This window comes from Garra rufa, chromosome 11 (genome assembly GCF_049309525.1).
Source record: "Garra rufa chromosome 11, GarRuf1.0, whole genome shotgun sequence".
Lineage (NCBI taxonomy): Eukaryota > Metazoa > Chordata > Actinopteri > Cypriniformes > Cyprinidae > Garra > Garra rufa.
In genome coordinates, this window is record NC_133371.1 from 49206746 (window position 1) to 49232370 (window position 25625).

The 25625-nt window shown below is 35.7% G+C and overlaps 1 protein-coding gene across 1 annotated transcript in view; it reads right to left on the reverse strand.

The window, feature by feature from the left end:
• fbn1 (fibrillin 1) overlaps positions 1-23793 on the reverse strand; it is an 89011-nt gene extending 65218 nt beyond the window's left edge. The window contains exons 1-8 of the mRNA XM_073850264.1: positions 23727-23793; positions 20578-20673; positions 20403-20498; positions 17491-17688; positions 12273-12398; positions 7618-7743; positions 4013-4165; positions 2159-2371 (exon numbers count right to left, since the gene is read on the reverse strand). Coding sequence (XP_073706365.1) covers positions 2159-2371; positions 4013-4165; positions 7618-7743; positions 12273-12398; positions 17491-17688; positions 20403-20498; positions 20578-20673; positions 23727-23778 — 1060 coding nt within the window. The 5' untranslated portion in view covers positions 23779-23793. The remainder of the gene's footprint in view (positions 1-2158; positions 2372-4012; positions 4166-7617; positions 7744-12272; positions 12399-17490; positions 17689-20402; positions 20499-20577; positions 20674-23726) is intronic.
• Positions 23794-25625: the final 1832 nt, after the last annotated feature.

The following is a 25625-nucleotide window of genomic DNA, read 5'->3' on the forward strand; positions in this document are numbered from 1 at the left end:
AGTCCATCTTTTGGTCTATGCTGTTTTCAGTCGATGACTAACAAGTACATAGTGCGCCTCCCATCCAATAAATCGCAATGAAACAAAGTCTCAAATTTCAAATTCAATTTCATTAGGAAATTCAAGCAATAAATACCGTTTTGGTTTAATGAGGCATGATAGATCGTTGTAGCTTCTTAGTACTACTGCGCCTGTGCTTAATGAAACGCATAGCAAAACAGCAAAAGATTAGTAACAGCTTCGTTTTAGTGCTCTGTTGCCACACTGGAGCGCACTCGCCACCAACTGGACAGGGCTGGGAATTACAGCTAATAATTACACTAGATCACCCTCTGTGGAATCTGGCAAAGTGACGGACGGCCTTCAGATTTTTCGTCATTGCAACAAAAATTGCGTCAATGACGGACAATTTTCGGTTAACAAGACCTATGATATATACATATATATATATCTGAGTCCTGATCGGGAGGTAACGTCCGATTCTGATCGAGTCTGAAACCACGTGATCGGGCCCGATTTACAACCACGTGATCGGATCAGGACATCCCTAATATTGGCTATTTAATTTATGCTATGGTGAAACAGAATTGGCAAAATACATGGGGGAAAAACACAAAAAAGTCCAGTGTTTAATTTTGTTCGGCTTCAGCCAGAATTTTTCATTTCGGTGCATCCCTAATTATCGTTATTATAATTAAGGTTATTAACTAAAACAAAATTAGAACCATAAAAAAAACATTTTAGTTATTTTAAATAAAATAAACTTTAAATTAAATACTTCTTTTTTTCAGCTAGTTACCAAAGCATTTTTTTTTAATTTAATTTGATTTGATTTACTAAAATTAAAAAATTAAAAAAACTATTATTGCATCCAAAATAAAAGCTTTTGTGTACATAATATATGTGTGTGTACTGTGTACATTTATTATGTATAAATAAATACAAACACATGCATGGATATATTTTCGAAATATTTATATAATATTTATATACATAATAAATAAATATTTATATACATAATAAATATACACAGTACACACATTTTATATATATATATATATATATATATATATATATATAAACTAAAACTTTTATTTTGGATGCAATTAATTGCATTGCCTGACAGAAAATTACTATTATGTTTAAAAAAAAAAAGGTTTAAATAATAATGAAACTACAATAGTATATCAATGTTACTGAAATAATACTAATATGAGAAAGCCTCATTTTAAAAGAAAATTATTACAATCTTAAAAAGCCATGATAATTTTATTATTCATTTAAAATTTTAAAAATAAAATATCTTATCAGAGAGAAATTGTGAGTAAATTGAAATATCATCTAAATATTTCACATACGTGCACTGGATGAAGTTGTGAGGGATTAATGCATTTTTAGAGAGTATAAAACATATTTTTTGAAACCTTATCCTTGACATTTATCCAGTGAATCATTACACAGAAAAAAAGGCCAAATTTGTACCTTTTGGGGTACAACAGCTTGTTACCTTTGTAACAGCTTGCTACCTTTTTTACCCCTAAAAGGTACATATTAGTACTTTTAAGGGTAGATTTTACTACTCTAAGGTACTAACAAAAAGTACAAAGATGTCCTTTTAAGGGAACTGCTCTAGTGACATGTTGTTGTACCCCAAAAGGTACAATTTTGACACCTTATTTTTCTGTGTGAATTAAATAAAGTCATGAATTCACTGGTTAAAATGAGCCGAAACCCTGGAAAACATTTCGCTTCTGGAAACTCGTGGAAACTCCTAAAATCAAATTATCCCTAAAATCAATTGTTTTTTTAGTTATGTATTTTAATTTATAAAAACATTGTCATTACAGCAGATGAACTAGAGGAAACATGTTAGCCTTTGAATATTATGGACAATAAGGAGTCCTGGAGTCAAAGACGTGGAGAATCCCTGATCAAATGCATTTTAACTCAGGGTTTCACCCTGCAAAACAGGAAGTGACTGGAGTGTGTTCAAAGCTCTTTCATCAGATCTGCCTGACATTTGGAACACATGATTCTGACACAAAGCCAGTAAGAAGTTACTAATGTGCTCTTGATATGACCAATTCATTTGGAACACATTTACACACTGACAGCAAGGAAGGCAACAGGAAGTGAGGCGTGTCTTTGTGTGTATTACCTGGTCTGATGGTGAATGAAGGCAGGTCAAGGGATGTGGGCGGCACAGGTATAGGATCACGTGGGTAAGGATCGCGTGGGTCATCGGGAAAACCTGGACCTGGACCTGGACCTGGACCAGGACCAGGACGAGGAATGATATCAGGAATTGGAATCGGACCTAGACCCGGATCAGGAATCGTGTGACCATACAGACAGAGTCTCTGATATTCCTCTGAGTAGAGAGAGAGAGAGAATTATTCATTTTTCATATTCATATTCAATTCATATTATTCCGTTCATTAACCGAAAATTGCTACAATATTGCATCTGTTCTAAACTATTTTTTATGTTCATTAAATAAAAACAAAAATGAGGTTATAAACCCTTATGCCACCTAATGGACATTTTTGTCCATTTCAGTTTAGTTTTTTGCTATAAGTGTGCCTGTGTTAATGCCAACTGCATACATTTTGGCTCAGGTGTTTATTTTTATTGAAATTTTAATATTTCACCCTCATTTCCTTCAAAAAATCAACTTTACCCTCTGTACAAAAAATACTCACACTCAGGACAAAAATGTCCACATTGAAACCAATTAAAACTGCAATTTTTTAACCCAAGGCTATTTGACTATAAAATGATGCAATATTTGCTAATAGGCATTCATTCTATCGGCAAGGCTTCAAATTTAAAATTTTTACCATTTTTTACTAGATTGTGCCATTTTTTCAAATTTGGCATATACATTTTTTTTTAATCTAACACTAAATAACAAATAGAAATGCCTCAAAATTAATGTTGTTGTTCTTCACTGACACACCCAAGAATCTAATAAGCAAAGGAAAAAATTCTCCTTAGCATTTAGTATATGGAAATTAACTATTTTTTATTTTTTCATAAAAAAAAACACCTGTGGCATTATGTAAACAAACCAGCATTTAAAGGGTTACAATTCTGAAAAATAAAGAATGTTTGGTATCTATGGATAGAACAGATGCTGATTAAAAAATCGACATCAGTGAAAGTGGAAAAAATATTAATTAACCATATTTTTATGACAGTTTTGGAACATAGATATTTTTGTCCATTTTGCACCTATGTGTAACTTTTTTTTGGAACACTTTCCCTTTTGGAAGGGAATTACTCCACTTCCAGAAAAAGAAATTCCTGATAATTTACTCACTCCCGTGTCATCCAAGATGTTCATGTCTTTCTCTCTTCAGTCGCAAAGAAATTAAGTTTTTCGAGGAAAACATTCCAAGATTTTTCTGCATATAGTGGACTTCAATGGTGCTCAACAGATTGAAGGTAAAAATGCAGTTTAAATGCACCTTTAAAGGACTCTAAACGATCCCAGCTGAGCAATAAGGGTCTTATCTAGCAAAACGATCAATAATTTTCTTAAAAAATATATATTTATACACTTTTTAACCACTTTTTGGTCTTGTCTAGCTCTGCGATGCGCGTGCGTACTCTGTGCACTCTGGTTCAAGACAGTTAGGGAATGTCTAAAAACTAGACAAGAACAGCATTTAAGGTTAAAAAGTATACAAATTGTACATTTTTTTTTTAGAAAATAACATTGTTTGGCAAGATAAGACCCTTATTTCTCAGCTGGGGTCGTTTAGAGTCCTTTGAAGCTGCACTGAAATTTTTAACAGTTGAGCACCATTGGAATCCACTATATGGAGAAAAATCCTGGAATGTTTTCCTCAAAAAACCTGTTTTCCTCAAATCTCTTTGCAACTAAAGAAACAAAGACATGAACATCTTGCATGACATGGGGTGAGAAAATTATCAGGAAATTTTTATTTTGGAAGTGGAGTAATCCTTTAATAAAGCTGCCAGTTAAGCAGTTTGATTGACAGATCACCTGTTCCACGGATGGGACACATCTCTGGGACGGTGGATCCAGACCAGCATCCTCTGTTCTCGCAGCAGCACTGACTCTTGGAAACGCGCTGCGGCAGCAGGTTAGCACAGCGTCCGTTCACGATGTTAGCGTAGCAGAACCCCGTCCGGGCGTCTGGAGCAGAGCAACAAACACAGCGTCACCGCATTCTGCATGAGCTAACATAATCTAATGCACTGCAAAAAAAGGCTTACATTGATATTTTGACTAGAAACCAGACGAAAATACCAACAATTCTTAAATTAAGATGCATTTACAATTTACTTGTTTCCAGGGGGATTTTGCTTAAACAAGATTAAATATCATTTGTAATTGATATTTTGACAAGAAACAAGACAAAATACTACGATAAGTCTTTTTTTTACATAGTGCATTCACAAATGCAGCAAGTTTATAGATTTGCAAACAGCATTTTACAAACTCAACCTTGTTTATAATCACATAACACGATTTGCAAATGCAACACAATTCAAATACACAAATACAAGGTGTGTTTGCATATTTTAGAATGCTTTTACATTCATAAACTGTTAAATCTGCATTTGCAAACGGTCATGTGTGCGTATTATGATTGGCTGGGTTAAAAAAAATCATCTGATTGGCTAAAGAGAACATCTGTGTAAAAACACTCATTTCTGAATTGGTTCTTGTGCTCAACATCCTTTGTTGCTAAACAAACACACTTCCACCCAGCTAACAGAGAACGTTCTTATGTTCCGGAAAGGTTCTGTCAAAGTTCTGAACAAACATACTTCCAGTAACATTAACAGAACGTTCGTTTAGGTTTATTTGGCTTTTAATAGTGTTCTCAAAACAACGTTCATGAAACGTTTGTTCCTGAACTTTCGTCTAACAATTTTTAAATGTTACTACTTGTTTCAGAACGTTCAAAGAACATTCAAAAGTAACATTCACGTAATTCTTGTCAAAAAATACAATGGAATGTTTTATCTGTAGTTTTTAAGATATTTCTAAAACTGGATGTTTGCTGCCCAAGAAAATACTAGTTAAAGCTATAGTTCAGATGATCATAAGAATTCTCTCAACATTTACTCACATGTATGTCGTCGCAAACCCATGTGATGTTCTTTTGGGTTTTTTCATATTTTTGAAACTAGTCTCTTACGCTCACCAACGGATCCTCTGCAGTGAATGGGTGCCGTCAGAATGAGAGTCTAAACAGCTGATAAAAACATCACAATAATCCACAAGTAATCCACACCACTCCAGTCCATCAGTTAACATCTTGAGAAGACAAAAGCTGAAACAAATCTATCATTAAAACATTTTTAACTAAAATTTGAGTCCATGATCCAGTGAAAAAGTCCATCTCCTGTTGTCTTTCACATCAAAATCCAGCCACATATTTGTTTAAAGCCATTTTGGACAGTTTTATAAACGGTGCTTGATCTGTGCAGATTTCTCTTCTGATTCAGACCTGACCACTTTTCACTGGCGGAAGTGTTATTATGAATTATAAACTCGTATTTTAGTTAAAAACGTCTTAATAATGGATTTGTTTCAGCCTTGGTCTTCTCAAGATGTTAACTGATGGACTGGAGTGGTGTGGATTATTGTGATGTTTTTATCAGCTGTTTGGACTCTCATTCTGACGGCACCCATTCATTGCAGAGGAGTGAGACAATGATGGATTGACACGCTTCTCTAAATCTGATTTTAAAAAAACTCATCTACATCTTGGATGATCTGAGGGTTTCACATTTTCATTTTCGTTTAAGTGAAACTCTCTCAAGTAAAATGTAAGTCTGCAAAATGATAAAATGATACAATGGAATGTATCATTGTTTTGAATGTTCAAAGAACTTTCAGAAATAATGTTTTCATAACTTAACAGGAACATTAGCAAAATGTTCTTCAAACATATTTTTGTTAGCTGGGTACACGCATATGTCACCTCGCATTGGGTACACAGCCACACACATGCAGTGTGACGGCGCAGTCGGTGTAATGACAGAGCATCTCCAGCTGCAGGAGTAACGTGAGAGAGAGAGAGAGAGAGAGCGAACGGAGCAGAGCGCGATGATGGAGAAAAGAGGGATGTTTGGCTCAGGAGACGTTTGGAGTGGATCGAGTCATAGCGCACATTCCTTCCACACAAACGCAGCCAACACACATCAGCTGAAGACCACTGACCCACTTACACACACACCTCTGAAGGCCTCACACACAAATGCTTATTTTTACAGTTTCATGTAATTCATCAGCTTCAGATGAATGTTCAGCACTGGGGTTATGAATAACTGTACATGTCCTGCCACAGTCAGCTCACGTCAAATAACATTCAAACCCGGTGAACTGTACCTAGGATCATTCAATTATAAAGACGTTCGCCTGATAAAAAAAAAAAAATTGGAAATCCTCAAACGTTTTCCATGAGAAAAACACCCGGGATGTGGTTTTCTCATGGTGAACTGATGAAAAGGTGTGAAATGGGTGTTTCATTTTAGATGTGAATGTGAGTTTGCAATGGACTTTGGAGGAGAGTTTCTGAAGACATCAGGAGCTCATTGCAGGGATTTAAAGGGATAGTTCACCTAAAAATGAAAATGTGATGTTTATCTGTTTACCCTCAGGGCATTCAAGATGTAGGTGACTTTGTTTCTCCAGTCGAACACAAACCAAGATTTTTAACTCAAACCGGTGCAGTCTGTCAGTCATATAACGGCAGTCAATGGTTACCAAATCTTTCTTTCTTACTCTTAAAGATTTGGTGCCCATTGACTGCCGTTATATGACTGACAGACTGTAACAGTTTGAGTTTAAAATCTTGGTTTGTGTTCGACTGAAGAAACAAAGTCACCTACATCTTGAATGCCCTGAGGGTAAGCAGATAAACATCACACTTTCATTTTTGGGTGAACTATGCCTTTGAGGCAAGACACTGCAGGTGAATAGCGTAAAGAAAACTAATAGTTATCACCTTACTTACTCCATTGATTGATTACATTGATAACAGCAAAAAAATTTTGTATTTCAAGTTTTCTAAAATGTCAGGCTTTAATATGCAAAAGATCCATTATTTAATGAAATATGCACTAATTCACATACATTTCTAGTACAAAAATTTAAACACTGGATGAAGTCTGTTTCAAAATTCTTGTTTAATTTTTTTTGACATATTAGAGTCAAACGTTTTTGCAGAAGGAATTTGGGGTATCTCATTTCGTCACGCGATAATTCAGAAAACACAGGCAGAAAACTAAATATAAAAAAAAAAATGGGGGGAATACAATGTTGTTTAAAATCAAGCAAATGATATATGAACAAATCCCTCAAGAAAAACCTTCAGGATATAGACAGGAATAAAAATGTAAAGTGTGGTGTTTGTAAGTGCTACTGAAGTGGAGATTTATGGCTCAGTGTAGGAGAAAAAACTCATTTTGAGAAAACAGCCTTTAAAAGTTTGTATTGTAATTGAAATTGACACTTAACAGTGTCTTTTGGATGTTTTCTTTCCACTAGTAAAAAAAAAAGCCGCAAATCTCCAACTTGACAGGTGCTTTTTGCCTGCAGTGTCTCTCCTTAAAATAATCAGTCTGACTCACCAATGCAGCGCGATCCGTCCAGCGCCGTGTCGAAGCCCACCGGACACCTGCAGAAGTAGCTGCCGATGGTGTTGGAGCACTGACCTCCGCTGCACAGGCCTGGGATCTGAGAGCACTCGTCAATGTCTGAGAGACACAAACCACATCAGATCATCATCACATAAACCAGCCGCTCTCACACAAACATCTACACCATCAGAACCACACTCATGATGCTGGCTGTCCAAGAAAATCATACTAGATAAAGTTATAGCTCAACTACTTACCTGCATGTCTTCTGAAACCCATGTGATGATCTTATGCACTGCAAAAAATGCTTTTCTTACTTAGATTTTTGTCTTGTTTCCAGCCAAAATATCTAAAAATCCTTAAATCAAGAAGGATTTTCTAGACAAGTAAAAAAAAAATTTTTTTTTTTTTAAAGTCAAAATTAAGTGTGTTTTTGCTTTAAACAAGCAAAATAATCTGCCAATGGGGTTAGAAAAATAATCTTGTTTTCTGTTTGAAATCAGATTTTTTTGCTTACCCCATTTGCAGATTATATTGCTTGTTAAGCAAAAACTCACTTAATTTTGAGTAGTTTTTTTTCTGAAAACAAAACAAGATTTTTTAGGGTAGTTGGATGTGAATGGGTGCCATCAGAAAGAGAGTCCAAACTGCTGATGAAAACATCACAATCCACTGCAAAATAAGGCTTATCTTATTTAGCATTTAGTCTTGTTTCTAGTCAAATTTTCTAATAAAAAATTGTCAAAATCAGATAAATTTACTAGATAAGTAAAATGACAAGATATTTAGTCTTGTTTTAAGCAAAATGCACTTAATTTAGTTTTTTCCCCTTGGAAACAAGTAAAATTACCTGCCAGTGGGGTAAGTAAAATATTCTCAAAACAAGAGTATTTTACGTACCCCACTGACAGATAATTGTACTTATTTTAAGCAAACTGCATTTAATTTTTCCCCTGGAAACAAGACTAAATATCTAATGTCATTTTGCTTATTTAGTAAATGCATTGTAATTGAAGAATTTTTTAATATTTTGACTAGAAACAAGTCAAAAATACTAAGATAAACCTGATTTTTGCAGTGTAATCCAGAAATAATACACAACTCTCCAGTTTCCATTTTGCTCACCAATGGATCCTCAGCAGTGAATGGGTGCCGTCAGAATGAGAGTCCAAACAGCTGATAAAATCATCACAATAATCCACACCACTCCAGTCCATCAGTTAACATCTTGAGAAGACAAAAGCTCAAACAAATCCATCAAGATGTTTTTAACTAAAATACAAGTCTACAATCCATAATAACGCTTCCTCCTGTAAAAAGTCCATCTTCTGTTGTCTTACACATCAAAATCCAGCCACATATTTGTTTAAAGCTGTTTTGGACTGTTTTGTAAACGGTGCTTGATCTGTGCAGATTTCTCTCCCGATTCAGACCAGACCACTTTCTCACTGGAGGAAGCGTTATTATGGATTATAGACTCGTATTTTAGTTAAAAACATCTTAATGATGAATTTATTTCAGCTTTTGTCTTCTCAAGATGTTAACCGATGGGCTGGAGTGTTTTTGTGGATTATTGTTTAGCTGTTTGGACTCTCATTCTGACGGCACCCATTCACTCCAGAGGATCCATTCTTGAGGAAATGATGGAATGACACATTTCTACAAATCTTTAATCTGAGGGTGAACACAATTAAAAATTTTGTTAAAGTGAAACAGTTTCAACACAGTCAAATTTTTCAACTCGAGACTCAGATTCTGGCACTCAAACTACTAAAGAGAGCAACGGGCCATCATCTACACAAGTCTGCAGCTGCGGGACGCTTCGTTTGAAGGGGTTTTGCTGTGTGATGTGAATTATTGAGCAATATGAGTGTCAGATGTACTGTCAGACGACTGACCGCAGCATCTCCGCAGTGAAATACAGCTTTACTAATAATGGACAGCAGTTTGAGTTTGGCTCTCGCCCGGGTGCTTTCCAGAGCTCTGGGCCGTTATTTCTGGGTGCGGGGCGGGTATGGATCTCTCTCACACACATATACACACACACACACACACACACTCTCGGCTGTGCTTTAAAGAGTCTCACTCCAGTTCAGCAATGAGCCGTTTGATTGAACAGGAGTAAAAATAAAACCCTTGTGTCCTGCTGTAAACACAGCGAAGCGGCCAGACTTTCTCCGTCTCTGCATCTGTCCTGTAAACATGTCTAAAAGCATCGTCTCTGAGCCTAATGACAGAAGATTCAGACTCGCTGTCTAAACAAACTTGTGCTAATGGCGCTGTCTAAGCGATGTCAGACGCACAACGTCTTCTATGATCATCATCATCATCCCATTTACATTCACTACATCAGAATGAAATCATGAAAATAAGCGGAGAGAGCGGAATCGGCACCGAACTGTGGAATCAAATGGCGTTTGATTAGATGATGCTGTAGATGGAGTTTATATGAGACAATCAAAGACCTACTACACAACGCAAACTACAGGAGACGTCTAAATGAGGAGCTGAACTGAACCAGATTTAACCACAAACACACTCACAGCCGCGGAAGAGAGTCTGAGACGACAAAAATACACACATCTCAGATGTTTCTCCAAAAAGATCTCATGAGAGATAAAAACAGACCTAAATGAATCACTAGTTTTCATCTGATGAGAAATGATGCATTTGTTTGTTTCAATGTTTCATATTGAGAACTAACAAAAATATGTTTACTAACATTCCCAGTGAGTTATCAAAATGTTATTTCTGAACATTCTCTGAACATCCAAAATGTCTAGGTTTTATACATTTAAAAATGTTTAATTCTATTTTATCATGTGGCACAGATTCTGAGAATGTTACTTTTGAATGTTCTCTGAATGTTAAAAAAATGTTTTGTTTTTTTGTTAGACTAAACTCTTCATAAAAACGTTCCAGGAATGATGACCCTGAACCACAAAACCAGCCGTAAGGGTCAACTTTTTTAAACTGAGATTTGATTTATGGTTAGTTAGGACAACATTTGGCCGAGATACAACTATTTGAAAATCTAGAATGTGAGGGTGCAAAAAAATCAAATTAGACTAAACTCCAACTATTTCATAAAAACTTTCCAGGAATGATGTATAAATGTGGCCCTGAACCACAAAACCAGCCGTAAGGGTCAACTTTTTTAAACTGAGATTTGATTTATGGTTAGTTAGGATTGTTAGGACAATATTTGGTTGAAGTACAACTATTCAAAAATCCGAGGGGGCAAAAAAAATCAAAATATTGGAAAATCGCCTTTAAAGTTGTCCAAATGATGTTCTTGGCAATGCATATTACTGATTAAAACTTAAGTTCTGATATATTTACGGTAGGAAACTTATTAAATATCTTTGTGGAACATGATCTTTATTAATATCCTTATGATTTTTGACATAAAAAAAATCGGTAATTTTACCCCATGGCTATTGCTACAAATAAATCCATTAAGACTGGTTTTGTGGTCCAGGGTCACAAATATTGTTTTTGTGTAACATTATTAAAGAACAGACACTAAACGAGCGTTCTATTAACGTTTATGAGAGAACCTTGGCAGAACGTCCTAAGAATGATGGCATATCTGAGCACTAGTTTTCTTCTGATGAGAAATGATGCATTTGTTTGTTTCAGTGTTTCATACTGAGATCTGACTTTTGAACTAACAAAAATGTGTTCCCAGTGAGTCATCAAAATGTTATTTCTGAACATTTTCTGAACATCCAAAATGTTTAGGTTTTATACATTTAAAATGTTTCATTCTATTTTATCATGTTGCAAAGATTGTTACTTTTTGAGAATGTTACTTTTAAATATATTTTCTGAATGTTTTAAACTAGTCTAATTAAAACTATTAGACTAAACTCCAACCATTTCATAAAAACTTTCCAAGAATTATGCATAAATGTGACCCTGGACCACAAAACCAGCCATAAAGGTCAACTTTTTTAAACTGAGATTTGATGTATGGCTTGTCAGAATTGTTAGGACAATATCTGGCTGAGATACAAGTATTTGAAAACTTGAGGGTGCAAAAAAATCAAAATATTGAGAAAATCGCCTTTAAATTTGTCCTCATGAAGTTCCTAGCAATGCATATTACTGATTAAAACTTAAGTTCTGATATATTTACGGTAGGAAACTTATAAAATATCTTTGTGGAACATGATCTTTACTTAATATCCTAACGATTTTTGTCTTTAAAAAATCTATAATTTTGACCCATGTATTGTTGGCTATTGCTACAAATAAATCCATGCAACTTAAGACTGGTTTTGTGGTCCAGGGTCACAAATAATATTTTAAACAGACACTAAATGAGCGTTCTATTAACGTTACTGGAAAAACGTTTGTGAGAGAACCTTGCCAAAACGTCCTGAGAATGTTGGCATATCTGAGCCCAGTTTGAGACATTGTTGACATGTCTTCTGAAACTCTAGAGGAGACAGATGTGAGACTATAAGCTTTTTCTCAGGAGAAACATCTGAGAACATCTGCACTTCTATATGAATCTGAATTCTCCATGTCACTGCTGTTTAGGAGAAACATCTGAGATGTTAAAGAGAGCTCATGTGTGTAGAGAGAATCTTTATCTGCAGAGCTGAACAGTGAGTTCTGATGTGTGTGTGTATCATTACCTTCACATTTCTGTGTGATTTCGTTGAACTTGTGTCCAGCAGGGCATTTGCACTCAAATGAGCCCACAGTATTCACACAGTTTCCCCCCTGACAGAGTCCAGGAATGGCCTGGCACTCGTCCACATCTGCGCACACACACAGAGAGAGAGAGAGAGAGGAAATGGTTTAACAACAACACAACAGATGCACTCAAATCAGTGTGTATAATTCAAAACAGAACAACATGAGGACGAAATATCAGCACTCCGGTCTCATGTCGCAACGCTTCATGTGTGTCTGTGGAGGCTGAAAGCAGAGCAAAGAGTTAAGACATAAACAAACCATAATCTTCAGATTGTGCTCTATTTCTGTATGACTAATCACATGGAAGTAAACAAGAGTTATAGATCATGTGACTTTTTGTACAGACAGTCAGATGTTCTTCCAACTGAATAAATAAAACTGTTTTACCCACAATACAGCAAAAAAAAAAAAGTTTGAGGTCAGTACAATTTTTTTATGTTTTTGAAAGTAGTATCCAAGAATGCATTTATTTAAACAAAAATACAGTAAATACAAGTATATATAAGTAAAACAGTGAAATATTATTATATTTTAAAACAGCTGTTTTCTATGTGAATATATGATCAAATGTCATTGATTTCTGTGATCAATGCTATATTTTCTCTGCAAAAAATGAATTTGTTTTCTAGTATAAATATTTAAATGTTCTTGAATGCATTTACCTGAAAAGTAAAATGACTTAAGATATTTAATCTTGTTTTACAAAGAAAAAAGTAACACACTTTTTGCTTAAAACAAGCACAAATCTCTGCCAGTGGGGTACGAAAAATAATCTTAATTCAATGGCTAACCAAAAAAAAATTTCTTGCCCCATTGGCAGATGTTTTTAGCAAAAAAATGACAAAATTTTATAATTTTTCAGAAAACAAGACATAATATCTTCATTTTACTTGTAAAATAAATGCATCTTGATTTAAGAATTTGTAAATATTTACACTAGAAAACAAGACAAAAAATATGTAAGAAAATCTTTTTTTTGTAGTGTTCAGCATCTTTACACCAATCTTCAGTGAACATGATCCTTTCAGAAATCATTCTAATATGCTGATTTGCTGCTCAAGAAACATTTCTGATTATTATCAGTGTTGAAAACAGTTGTGCTGCACAATATTTTGTGGAAGATGTCATACATTTTATTTTCCAGGATTCACAGATGAATAGAAAGTAAAAAAAAAAACACATTTATTTGAAATAGAAATCTTCTGGAATTTCTTTACTGTCACTTTTTGATCAGTTTAACGCATTATTCTGAATAAAAAATACGCTCTTTAAATCTTTTGAACAGTAATGGAGACTACTAGTGCAGTCAGACGTGTTTATCCCATCAGTCTAGTGTAGGTTAATATCCACTGTGATAGTGATACTGTACACACACCTGCAGCACACACACAAGAATGCAGCTCTGAGTCACACACACACACACACACACACACACACACACACACACACACACACACACACATAGACAGAGACACAGAGACAGTGAGGAGCAGGGAGAAGCGTAAATAGGTAAGAAATATTAAGGGACAAGATAAAACCCTGATTAATTTGAGGAGAAGTGTGAGACCAAACAGAGAGAGAGAGGAGACGAAAGCGAGACGAGCCCACGCTCACCCTCCCAGAGCGACTCAGACAGCCAGACGATAAAAGAATTTACCCAGCTGGAGGAATTACAGTCACAGCCAAACCACACACACACACACACACACACACCGGAGCTGGTCTGTGACAAGACCTGCAGCACAGACCGGAACAGACCGGCCCATCTTACCCCAGCACTGCTCCCATCAACCTTCAGCTCAGATCAACAGGTGCATCATCTGAGGGACTTGTTTACAGTCAGAGTGTGTGAGTGTGTGTTCAATCTGTGTGTTTGCTCTGATAAGTGTAGATCTTGATCAGTGTGTGTGTGTGTGTGTGTGTGTGTGTGTGTGTGTGTGTGTGTGTGTTGTGGGATCGTCTGGTTCGCTGAGGCGTGCATCTATGTGTTCTGACAGTGTGTCCTTGTTTGCATGACTGCGAGCATTCCTGCATTAGAACCAAAACCAATCTGACTCAATTAGAGTGAACTGTCCGTCTGTCTCTGTGTATGTCTATGTCAGGGTCAGAAATTAACTTTTCCAGCAATATTTGCTCCAGTGGATTTTCACCTTCTACCTTTTATAAATACCTTATTAATTACAAGGTAGTTTTTATGTCAAATACATAAATTGAACCAATTACTTTAAATAATCACAACATTAAAGAGGTCATATGATGCGTTTTTTTTTGTTTTGTTTTCCTTTGTCTTTGGAGTGTTACGAGCTGTTTGTCCATGGATAAGATCTGTAAAGTTGCAAAGCTTAAAGTTTTAAAACCAAAGAGATATTTATTATAAAAGTTAAGACTCAGCCACACCTTTCTAAAACGACTCGTTCAAACACGCCTCGCTGTATATGGAAATAAAGAAGGTGTAACTTTTAGCGGCTGTAGTAGTGTTGCAGCTGCCATGTTGTGGAGACGCATGTGTTTCATTGAGAAAGCAAAAGCGAAAGTACACCAAGGGTTAAGGCTATAAAGTGGGGCAATTCCAATGTTGCAAGAACAGTCTGCGCTTCTGACTCACAGCCTGTAAGTACGTTTTCATGTTTAAAGAATTCCTTACTGACTATTCAAACACCAGTTTTGATCAGTGTAGAGTAGTGCTTGTTGTTTCTCGTTCTACGATCGCAAATACAGACATGGTGTTATGTTATGTTTAAAGCAACGCGTAAAAAGACAGTAAGAGTCATTATTATCAGTAGTTATGTCCCCACTGGATGCAATGAATGCCTGGTTTATAATGGGTTTGATTGTTTCTGTCTCGTCACACCGAGAAACAGCATGGTAAGGGGCGTAACATTTCTGTCACACGCCTGAGGTATTCGGCCAATCACGACACACCGTATAGCTGGCCAATCAGAGAACACCTCGGTTTCCATCAATGATGAGTTTTGTAAAAATCAAAGCGTTTCAGAAAGGCGGGGCAGAGAGGAGCAACAATAATGTATAGTATGTGGAAAATAATATGTTTTTTGAACCTCAAACTGCATAAACACACTGCATTACAACAAATACACAAAATAATGTTCTTTTTACCAACATCATATGACCCCTTTAAACACCAAAGCTGGAACAGAAGCTGCATCATGGCATTTATGGTTATTTACTATGGATTTAATTATATTTAAACATATTTAAACTGCTAATGCTAACATTAAAACCCTTTAAGGTTATGTTTTGGACCATTATGCTTTGACACAGTATCTGTCAAACAAACTAAAACCGAAAGCACAATATGGCTTAATCCCTTAATCAAATCTGTTTTCGCTGCGTTTCAAAGCAAAATGCACACTTCATTCAGGCAATCAGCTGTGATCCGGTGTTTTTCGTGCCTTAGAACGGCTCTGTTCACAGTAAATAAATGCGGTGAACTGGTTTATTGCATGTGCTTTTAGGTTTTATTATTATTTTATTCAAATTTGTTTGGCTTCCTAAAACACCAGTGTCAATGTAATTTAGACTGAGACAGTATACCACAAATTAAAGAGGATTGAGTCCTCTTTAAAGTTCAGGTACAAGACAATTCACAGATTTTTTCTGACTTAAGTTTTCTTAGTTAAGAACCTGGGTTGGAGCTGTTAATTTTGAACTCTCAAAGTGCACTAGTGCACTAATTTAACTTTAAAATGTACAAAATGTTACATTTTTCCAATTCTTCATTTGTGTTTTTTTTAAATATCACAATAAATAACGTATTGTGGACTTTGCGATACTATCGTATCGTGAGATTTTTATATTGTTATATCACTATTATTTACACTGTTTAATGCTGCTCATGTACAGGTATTTACACAACAACTGCATAATATTATTAAAAATTAAAAAATTAAAAAACAGGAACTCATTAGAAACTGTGACCTCATGACAAAACCATTAGTGTTGATTATTGCTCTTTATTGTAGTAATGATTATTAATGTCTTTTGAGGTAAAAAAAAAAACAAGATAAGATGAATCAAGCTTAGTTATTTGGTTGGTTATTTTGGTTGCATTAAAAACAAAACAGCTATTCAAACTGGAAACAAATGAGACAAAGAAAGTGAGCAAAGAACTAAAGAGCTCCATCACTGAGTGTAAAAAGAAATCTAATGCAACATGAGCATCTTCTGTAAATGTAATGCCGAAATCGACACGCTTCATCAGTGTTGTTTTCGTCAACGATGACGATGACGAAATCATTTCGTTGACGCCACTTTTTTTCATGACGATAACGAGACGATGACGAGATAAAAATGGCTCGTTGATGACTAAAACATGACGAGACGTGTGTGAGTTTTCGTTGACGAGACGAGAATAGACGAAAATGTTAGTGGGTGGTCCGTCAGACATTTAAAATGCATGACATTTCTGCTTATTGTGCATGCCAATTAAAACCGGAAAATATCTGCCGCTATGGCAAGCCGTTTTAGCATTAAATACTCTTTGCCATACTAGTATGGCAAGCCGTTTTAGCATTCCATCCTTGTTTGTCTTTTATGTTTTAAAACATTCCTTCATTATTGTAATTATTGGTGAAAATAGTCGATCCGGAAGCTCACATTGTGTTGAAATATAGATCTGCTATTTTCAGAACTTACAAGTGACACTACACAACAGCAAAATACTTACTGACCTACATTAATTTGTTAAAAGACTACTTTTTCCCCTTTTTTGACTAAAACTAGACTAAAACCTTTTTGACTTTTCGTCGACTAAAACTAGACTAAAACCTTTTTGACTTTTCGTCGACTAAAATTGGACTAAAACTATCACATATAGAAGTGACTAAAATTTGACTAAAACTAATAAGCATTTTAGTCCAAAAGACTAAGACTATGACTAAATCTAAGATGGTTGTCAAAAACAACACTGCGCTTCATTCATTTTCATATTTCATTTTAATTGAGAATTTTAGAACTCTTATCTTAAATTTGGGGGGCGTTTTGTTCATTTTGGTGGCATTTTTGGCCCAAGCCCTGTTAACTTCTAACACTGGTTTATGTGTGTGTGTGTGTGTGTGTGTGTGTGTGTGTGTGTGTGTGTGTGTGTGTGTGTGTGTGTGTGTGTGTGTGTGTGTGTGTGTGTGTGTATCTCACCCTGACAGGCTCCAGAGCGGTGGTTGGGAATGAAGCCGCGGCGGCAGGGGTGCGGTTGTGCGGGACACTGCTCACACGGGTGACCCCAGGCCCGTCCCACTGTCGCACAACACAGCGTCTTGGTGCAGACGATTCCGGTCAGCTGACCCTGACACATCTGGTTACTGACCGACGCAAAACATGGCCCCGTCCTGTAATCTGGAGACACACAGAACATGTTTAACGCTTAGTTTGCATGACACTTCAAAAGTTCAATGCTTGTGAGTTCACACTGACAGCATTGCGTCTGAAAGAATCTGATCAGAAAACAAGTCACCACACTCCCAGCTAACAGGGAACGTTCTTAGAATGTTCCGGAAAGGTTCTGTCAACGTTATGAGCAAATGTTCTGCCAGTACAGCTTTAATAATGTTCTTAAAACATTAGCAGGAAAAAATGTATAAATTGCTCATTGAATGTTTTTTCTAAAGCGTTTACGTTGGATATTCGCTTAATGTTTTTTTTTTAATGTTACTACTCACAGTATGTTTAGAGAATATTCAAAAGTAACAAGTAACGTTAACATATTGATAAAGCTGATCAAATGGAATGTTCCTTTAACAATCAAATTTAGAAAAGTAGTTTTTAAAACATTTATGCTTTTAACATTCAGAGAAAAACACTTTCATAACTTAATGGGAATGTCAGCAAAATGTTCTTAGAACATGTTTTTATTTTTTTGGCTAATCAATGCAAAAAATGCTTTTCTTACTTATATTATTTGTCTTGTTTCCAGCCAAAATATTTTTTACAATGCTTTTTTCAGGTGTTTTTTTGGTTCAGCGTTACATATTTCGACAAAACTGATGTAATGGCAAATATGTTTTGTTTAAATGTTTAAAAATAAATATTATTATTAATTATTTAAACAATTAATAGTTAATTCATACTTATAGTAGACAATGAAGAATGAATTATCATGAGTCTCATAGTGCTGATGTTCTTGCCGATCAACTGCTGCTTCATATGAACACTGGGAACACCCTGCACGAGTGTGTGTGTGTGTGTGTGTGTGTGTGTGTGTGTGTGTGTGTGTGTGTGTGTGTTTGTGTGTGATGTCATGTGCGTTTGTCTGAAGGGGACACTCCCTGCACTGCTCAACATCTGGGAGCAATAAAACTCACACTCACACACATATACTGTAAACACTCACACTCACATTCACACACTGGTATTCCTATCACTATGGATTCATTCCATCGGCATAATAGTTTTTCTACTGTACAAACTCTATTTTCTATCCCCCTTCACCAAACCGTACCCCACACTCTAAACTACATGCATTTCTGGAATCTCAAAACACTTCATTCTGTCTGATTTATAAGCTTGTTTCCTCATGGGGACCAAAAAATGTCCCCACAAGGTCAAAATTTACAGCTATTACTACTTGTGAGGACATTGTCCATGTAGGGAACACCAGCACACACACACACACACACACACACACTCTCTTTTTCACACACACAGGCCGCATTAGCAAAGCTTGATTCATTATGGAATTCATGATCTCCTGCAGTTCATCAGCTGAATAAATCTCTGGGAATGTCTGTGTTCACTGCGCTCTCTATGCACCTCATTCCTGCACAAATCCAATTAAACAATCATTTACAAAAATGTGACTTCAGCTGAGTGTGAATCACACACACACTTGACACCATTAACCCTTTACAACCAGAAGATCAGGGCCAAGTACATGTATCTACCAGAATATCACTCTGTCTATCTATCTATCTATCTATCTATCTATCTATCTATCTATCTATCTATCCATCAATCAATCTCAAACTCCAGTTTCAGTGCAATATTTGACTGGAGCTTCTCATGCATTTCTGAGCATGTTGTTATTTAAAGTATTACTCCAATTCCAAAATAAAAAATTCCTGAAGATTTACTCACTTCCATGTCATCCAAGATGTTCATGTCTTTCTTTCTTTAGTCGCAAAGAAATTAGTTTTTTTTTGAGGAAAACATTCCAGAATTTTTCTCCATATAGTGAACTTCAATGGTGCTCAAGGGATTGAAGATTAAAAATGCAGCTTCATTGCAGTTTCAAAGGATTCTAAACAATCCCAGCCGAGGAATAAGGGTCTTATCTAGTGAAACAATTGGTTATTTTCTAAAGAAAATTACAATTTATATACTTTTTACCTCAAATGCTTGTCTAGCTTTGTGATGTGTGCCCTGTGCACTCCGATTCAAGACAGTTAGGGTATGTCGAAAAACTGACATGAAGAAAGACATGAATATCTTGGATTGCATGGAGGTGGGCAAATTATCAGGAAATGTTTATTCTGGAAGTGGAGTAATCCTTTAATGTGATTCTCTACACCTGCGGCTCTTCTGCTGGACACCTGTGTGAAAGTATCTGAAGTTCTACTCTTTGACCTGTTTATACACAAGGACTCATTTTAAACTGACCCAAAATGCAGTACACACATGTCTTTAGTTGCCCCAGTGAACATCGGTGATGATAAACACACCCGAGCCTCCTAACGTGATCATGTCTTCTGCTCCAGCGGGGAGGATGAGCATGTGTCATAAAGGGATGTTTCCACTTGCCATTTCCTCATAAATATGATTTCCAACAAGACAAGCAGCAAACAAACAGAGAACGCTCTGTCCTGTTTCACAAACACTCAACTCCAGCACATCTGCTGCTAATAACATCCACAGAACATCAGAGTCCACAAAGCAGGTCCTGAACACACACACACACACACAGCCCTCAACCGGCTTCTAAGAGGAAACAGTTCCACGAAATGCAGAGAGAAACATCATTCAGAGTATATCTGTAGTTTGTGTCTGTGGTGATGCAGTGACGTCAGTCTGTGATGTTTTATAAATCTTTGAAACAAACACTAGGTGCATCTCACCTCTTTCACACTGAGCTCCGGTGAAGCCGTAGTTACACAGGCAGCGGTTTGGAGCGACACATCGGCCTCCGTTCAGACAGCCGGACTCACACACCGCTATATAAGAAAAAAGGAACTGGTTAAGGTGTGTCGCGTGTCCGTCCGTATGTGTGCTGCAGGGTTATGTGTGTCTTACGCTGGCCGCAGTGAGCTCCGTTGTATCCCTTCTGACACATACACTGGTCCTCCGCACACGTCCCGCCGTTCATGCAGCGGATGTTACAGTTCTGGACTGAAGACAAACATCAGACATGTTATTTACTGTACATACACACTGGCTTTTTGATATGTATACATGAGAGGTTACTCTACAATAAAACCATACTGTAAGTTTCAGAACTTAAAACGAACTAAAACATGAATTATTTGAAATCAGCAGAATGGTGGTCAAATATAGTGAACCTGTGAGCATGGTCCACAAAACCAGTCATTAAGGTTTTTTTTTTTTAAACGAAGACTTATATATAATCCAAAAGCTGAATAAATAAGCTTTCCATTAATGTATGGTTTGGACAAATTGGACAGAGATACAGCTGAGATACGACTATGTTGAATATCTGGAATCTGAGGGTGCAAAAAAATCTAAATATTGAAAATACCGTCTTTAAAGTTGTCCAAATGAAGTTCTTAGCAGTATTACTAAATAAAAATAAAGTTTTGATATATTTACGGTTGGAAATTTACAAAATATCTTCATGGAGCATGATCTTCACTGAATATCCTAATGATTTTTGGCATAAAAGAAGAATCTATCATTTTAACCCATACAATGTATTTTGGACTCTTTCTGCAAATATACCCGTGCTACTTAAAACTGGTTTTGTAGTATAGGGTCACATATAGTTTTAAACATATACAGCTCTATCACAGCACTTGCCATCTCTAGTTTCCAAACACATGACATGCTGTAAAGGAGGGCGTGGCTACAGTGCGATAAAGTTAACCAATCAAAGCAGTCAGTGTCAAGAAAAGTTACTTTTAAACGTAATGCTTTACAATGTTGCGCTAATCCATAAAAAAGTAACTAATTGCATTACTCTTTATGGAAATTAATGTGTTACATTACTTTTGCGTTATTTTTGGTCATTAGAGCAGGGCTTGCTTATTTATATTTAATAACAAAATGTAAAAGTTATATATTTGGCAACTGTAAAGACTGTAAAGAAGGAAACGCCTCTACACCTCCCTACTGAATTCCCTCAACATGAGGACAGGAGAGCTGTCAGTCAATAGATGGGAAAACAAAGTAACTTGCATTACTCATTTGAAAAAGTAAGTAAATTTAAAAGTAATGCATTATTTTTAGTTACTTGAAAAAATACTCGCAATACTTGTAGGGGTATAACGATTAGATACAGCCATACTCTGCTTGCTTCCAGTTCCTTACACACACACCACTTGAACCTAAAATAATCATTCATAAAGTTTGAAAAGGTTGAAGCAAATTACAAGAGCATTCAAGTGGGCTGTGTTTACATTACTGTTGTATAACAAAAGCATAAAAGCCAAGGTGCAAATACATTTAACCACTTAAATTACTCAGTTGAATGCACAAGCCTATAGCACCACCTGCTGTTAAAAACTATGCTCAGAATCGATTCCAATCCATGCAAATTAATCTACGAATTGATTCAGCATTACACCCTAGTTACTTTCAATGCAGCATTTCTGGAAGAGGAAGCATGCATTGAAATTGAGTTTTTTTTTTCACAGAGAGTGAAAATGAGGAAGGAAAGGGACCCCTTCAGTATAAAGGCAATTATAGACCAACACAAACCCTTGAGTGAAATGCACAAAAACATTATTATTGTGTGCATGAATCATTGTTCCTGTTGTGGACGCCCACAAAGGGAGGCTTGAGCTCACATCTGGGGACAAACATGTCCCCAAACTACAGCACATACACGTTCACACACACACACACACACACACACACACACACACACAAACGTCTCCTCCCCGTGGAGCTGCAGCAGTGATCCAGTGAGGAGCTGGAGTGGCGGGTGAGGCCTGTTGACTGTGGACGGACTCCAAATCACACACACCCATCCAGACACAGCTAATATTCACAATATTTGTTATTCACAATCACGGCCGTAAAACAACCACAAAAATCTGAGACGATCGGGACACTAAACCATTATTTTCAACACCCTAAGCGGATGACCATCTTTCAACATTTTTCGTCGTTAAGATGCCAAACCATATTCGGTAAAACTCTTGCGAGGTTTGCATTCGCTGCAAACGGCTGGGTCATTATTTGTTCATTTTTAAGATCGTTCACTGATAACTGCATCCTACTGGATGACATCAGTGCGACTTCAAGCACAATGTTTGATTTAAATAATTCTTATGAAAATGTTTATGAAAGGTATGCAAAATATCCATTAAATTTGCCATCAAGTTTATTTATATAGCATATTTCTATATTTGAAAATTCACAGTGCTATTCATAAATAAAGTCAAAAAGAAAACATTTGAAAATGCATGAATCGTTAGTTCAAAAATGGTCATAAAAAAAGAAAACAAAAATGCATGCTTAATAAATATAAAAATAGTCATAAATAAGATTATATTTAAAAAATGCATGCATCTTAAGTATTAAAATGGTCATAAAAAAGAAAACGTGCATGTTTAATGCATGCTTAATAAATATAAAAATAGTCATAAATGAAAACGCATTTTAAAAATTCATGCATCTTAAGTATAAAAATGGTCATAAAAAAGGTAAAACTTAAATTCATGCTTAATAAATATAAAAATAGTCATAAATAAGAACATATTTTTAAAATCATGCTTAAGTATAAAAATAGTCATAAAGAACATTTTAAAAATGCATAATAAAAATAAAAATGGTCATAAAAAGGAAAACTTAAAAAATGCATGCTTAATAAGTATAAAAACTGTCATAAAAAAGAACATATTTAAAAAATGCATGCATAATAAGTATAAAATGGTCATAAAAAAGAAAACTTTAAAAAATGCATGCTTAATAAGTATAAAAATAGTCATAAATATTTTAAAAAAGCATTGTTAGTATGTCATAAAATTAACATTTTAAAATTGCATGCATCAAAACAATAATGAAGTATAACAGTGTGACTTTTAAGGCCTTTTAAATGCAAAATATGATTACATAAGAAATAAAAAATACAAACAAAGTAAACGAAGAATAACTAAAAAAACTGATCAAATATTTAAACAAAAAATGACTACTACTAGTACTACTCTCTGACTCCACCTGTGTGACAGACGCACACCTGGATGAAGAAGAGAGGCAATTACCTGATTTGGATCCACAGGTGGGTGCGATCTGGCCGCTCGGACAGGTGCACATGTTGGGTCTGGAGCAGAAGCCATCTCCGCAAGGGCTACGACAAATAGCTGAGGAGGGAAAAAAACAACGATTTTCGACTCTGACAGATGTCAACAAACATGCAGGTACAGGTGATATTCTGAGCATTCTACACATCTCTTGCGCCTAGCGTGTTTAAATCCATCCCACAAAATCAAAGTGTGCAGATTCAGGTCTGGTCCTGCTCCAGGTCTTTCCATGAGACAGAGTTCCAGTTCATCGAGGCATATTCCAGCTGTCTTATTCAGGAAATATCGGCTTAATCGGATTAATGCGATTACACGATGCACATATATCTGGAATGCGTCCAAACCCTGTTTATTACCGGAATGTTCTTGCTAAGTGCGGTCAGTGAGAGGTCAGGAGGTCAGAGGGACTCTGGGCCATTGTGACCGAGATCCATTAGAGCGCCTGACCTTCACAAGTAAACAACATCACCCCACCCACTGCGCCTGGGAGACGGCGGAGCGCCAGAATCACACAACACCACCACAGCCTTCCTGAGCGCTGCCAATCTATTCATTTACAGGACCAAAGCAAAAAACAATCATCCAAACCCCCGCCCTCCACTGTACACCACCGTTACAGTCGCACCGCTGATAGCGCGCGTCCCTTTGCTCGTGCTGGACCAGAACACACCAAACAGGAAGCTGATGAGGACTTACGGACGATGCACTGGTTGCCTCCGGTCAAGGTCTTCCATCCAGGACAGCAGTACGCATGATGACGGGATCCACACACATTCGGCCTGCAGGAAGAGTTCAGTAAAACTTAAACAAGAAAGAGATCAAAATCAAACTTAATGAAACTCTCAATGCATTAAAAATGCATGCATAAATTATTTTGTTTTAATTAATAGAGTATGCTGTACAAGAAAATACTATTTCAATCTTTCTACACATACTCTAAAATTTCACATTTAATTCAATGCCTTTGGATTGCATGACTTTTAAATCCTGAAACTTAAGTTAACTTAACTTAAATTCTATATTTTAAAATTGAAAACTATATATTAAATATTCAGACTAGCCTCTCTCAAGTCAACATCAAAGTTTGTCTACAAACTGTACTATCTATTTATTTGTAAAATTTCTGAGTAAAAGTTGTTTCACCACCAAGTGAGCATAAACATGTAAAAAAAAATTAAACACACACACACAAAGAGAAAACTTAAAAAATGCATGCTTAATAAGTATAAAAATAGTCATAAATAAGAATATATTTTAAAAATGCATGCATACAGTAAGTATAAAAATGATGATAAAAAAGAAAACTTAAAAGTGCATACTTAAGTAAAAAAATAGTCATAAATAAGAACATTTTAAAAATGCATGGATTGTAAGTATAAAAATGGTCATAAAAAACTTGCATATTTATACATACTTATTCCCATTTTTTATTTATTTCATTTCATTGTGTTAAAACATTTCTCAGTTTCTATCGGGCTTTTTTTCTCATAATTAATGAAAAAAGCTTGAAATGTGAGATTATAAAGTCACAATTACATTTTTATTTTTTATTGTGTGGCAAAAAAAAATAATAATTCTGAGAAAAAGGTCAGAATTGCAAAACTCTGAATATAGATAAACTCAAAATTGTGTTAAAACAATAATTATGATCTTCTTATATCTTATATCATAATTTCAAGAACAAAGCTTGAAATGTGAGATTATAAAGTCACAATTACATTTTTTATTTTTTTATTTTATCTGTGGCAGAATTAAACTAAAAGTTAATTCGGAGAGGAAAAAGTAAAAATTGCAAAACTCTGAATATAGATATAAGCTAAAAAATAATGTTAAAACAAGAATTCTCCGTTTACATTTTAT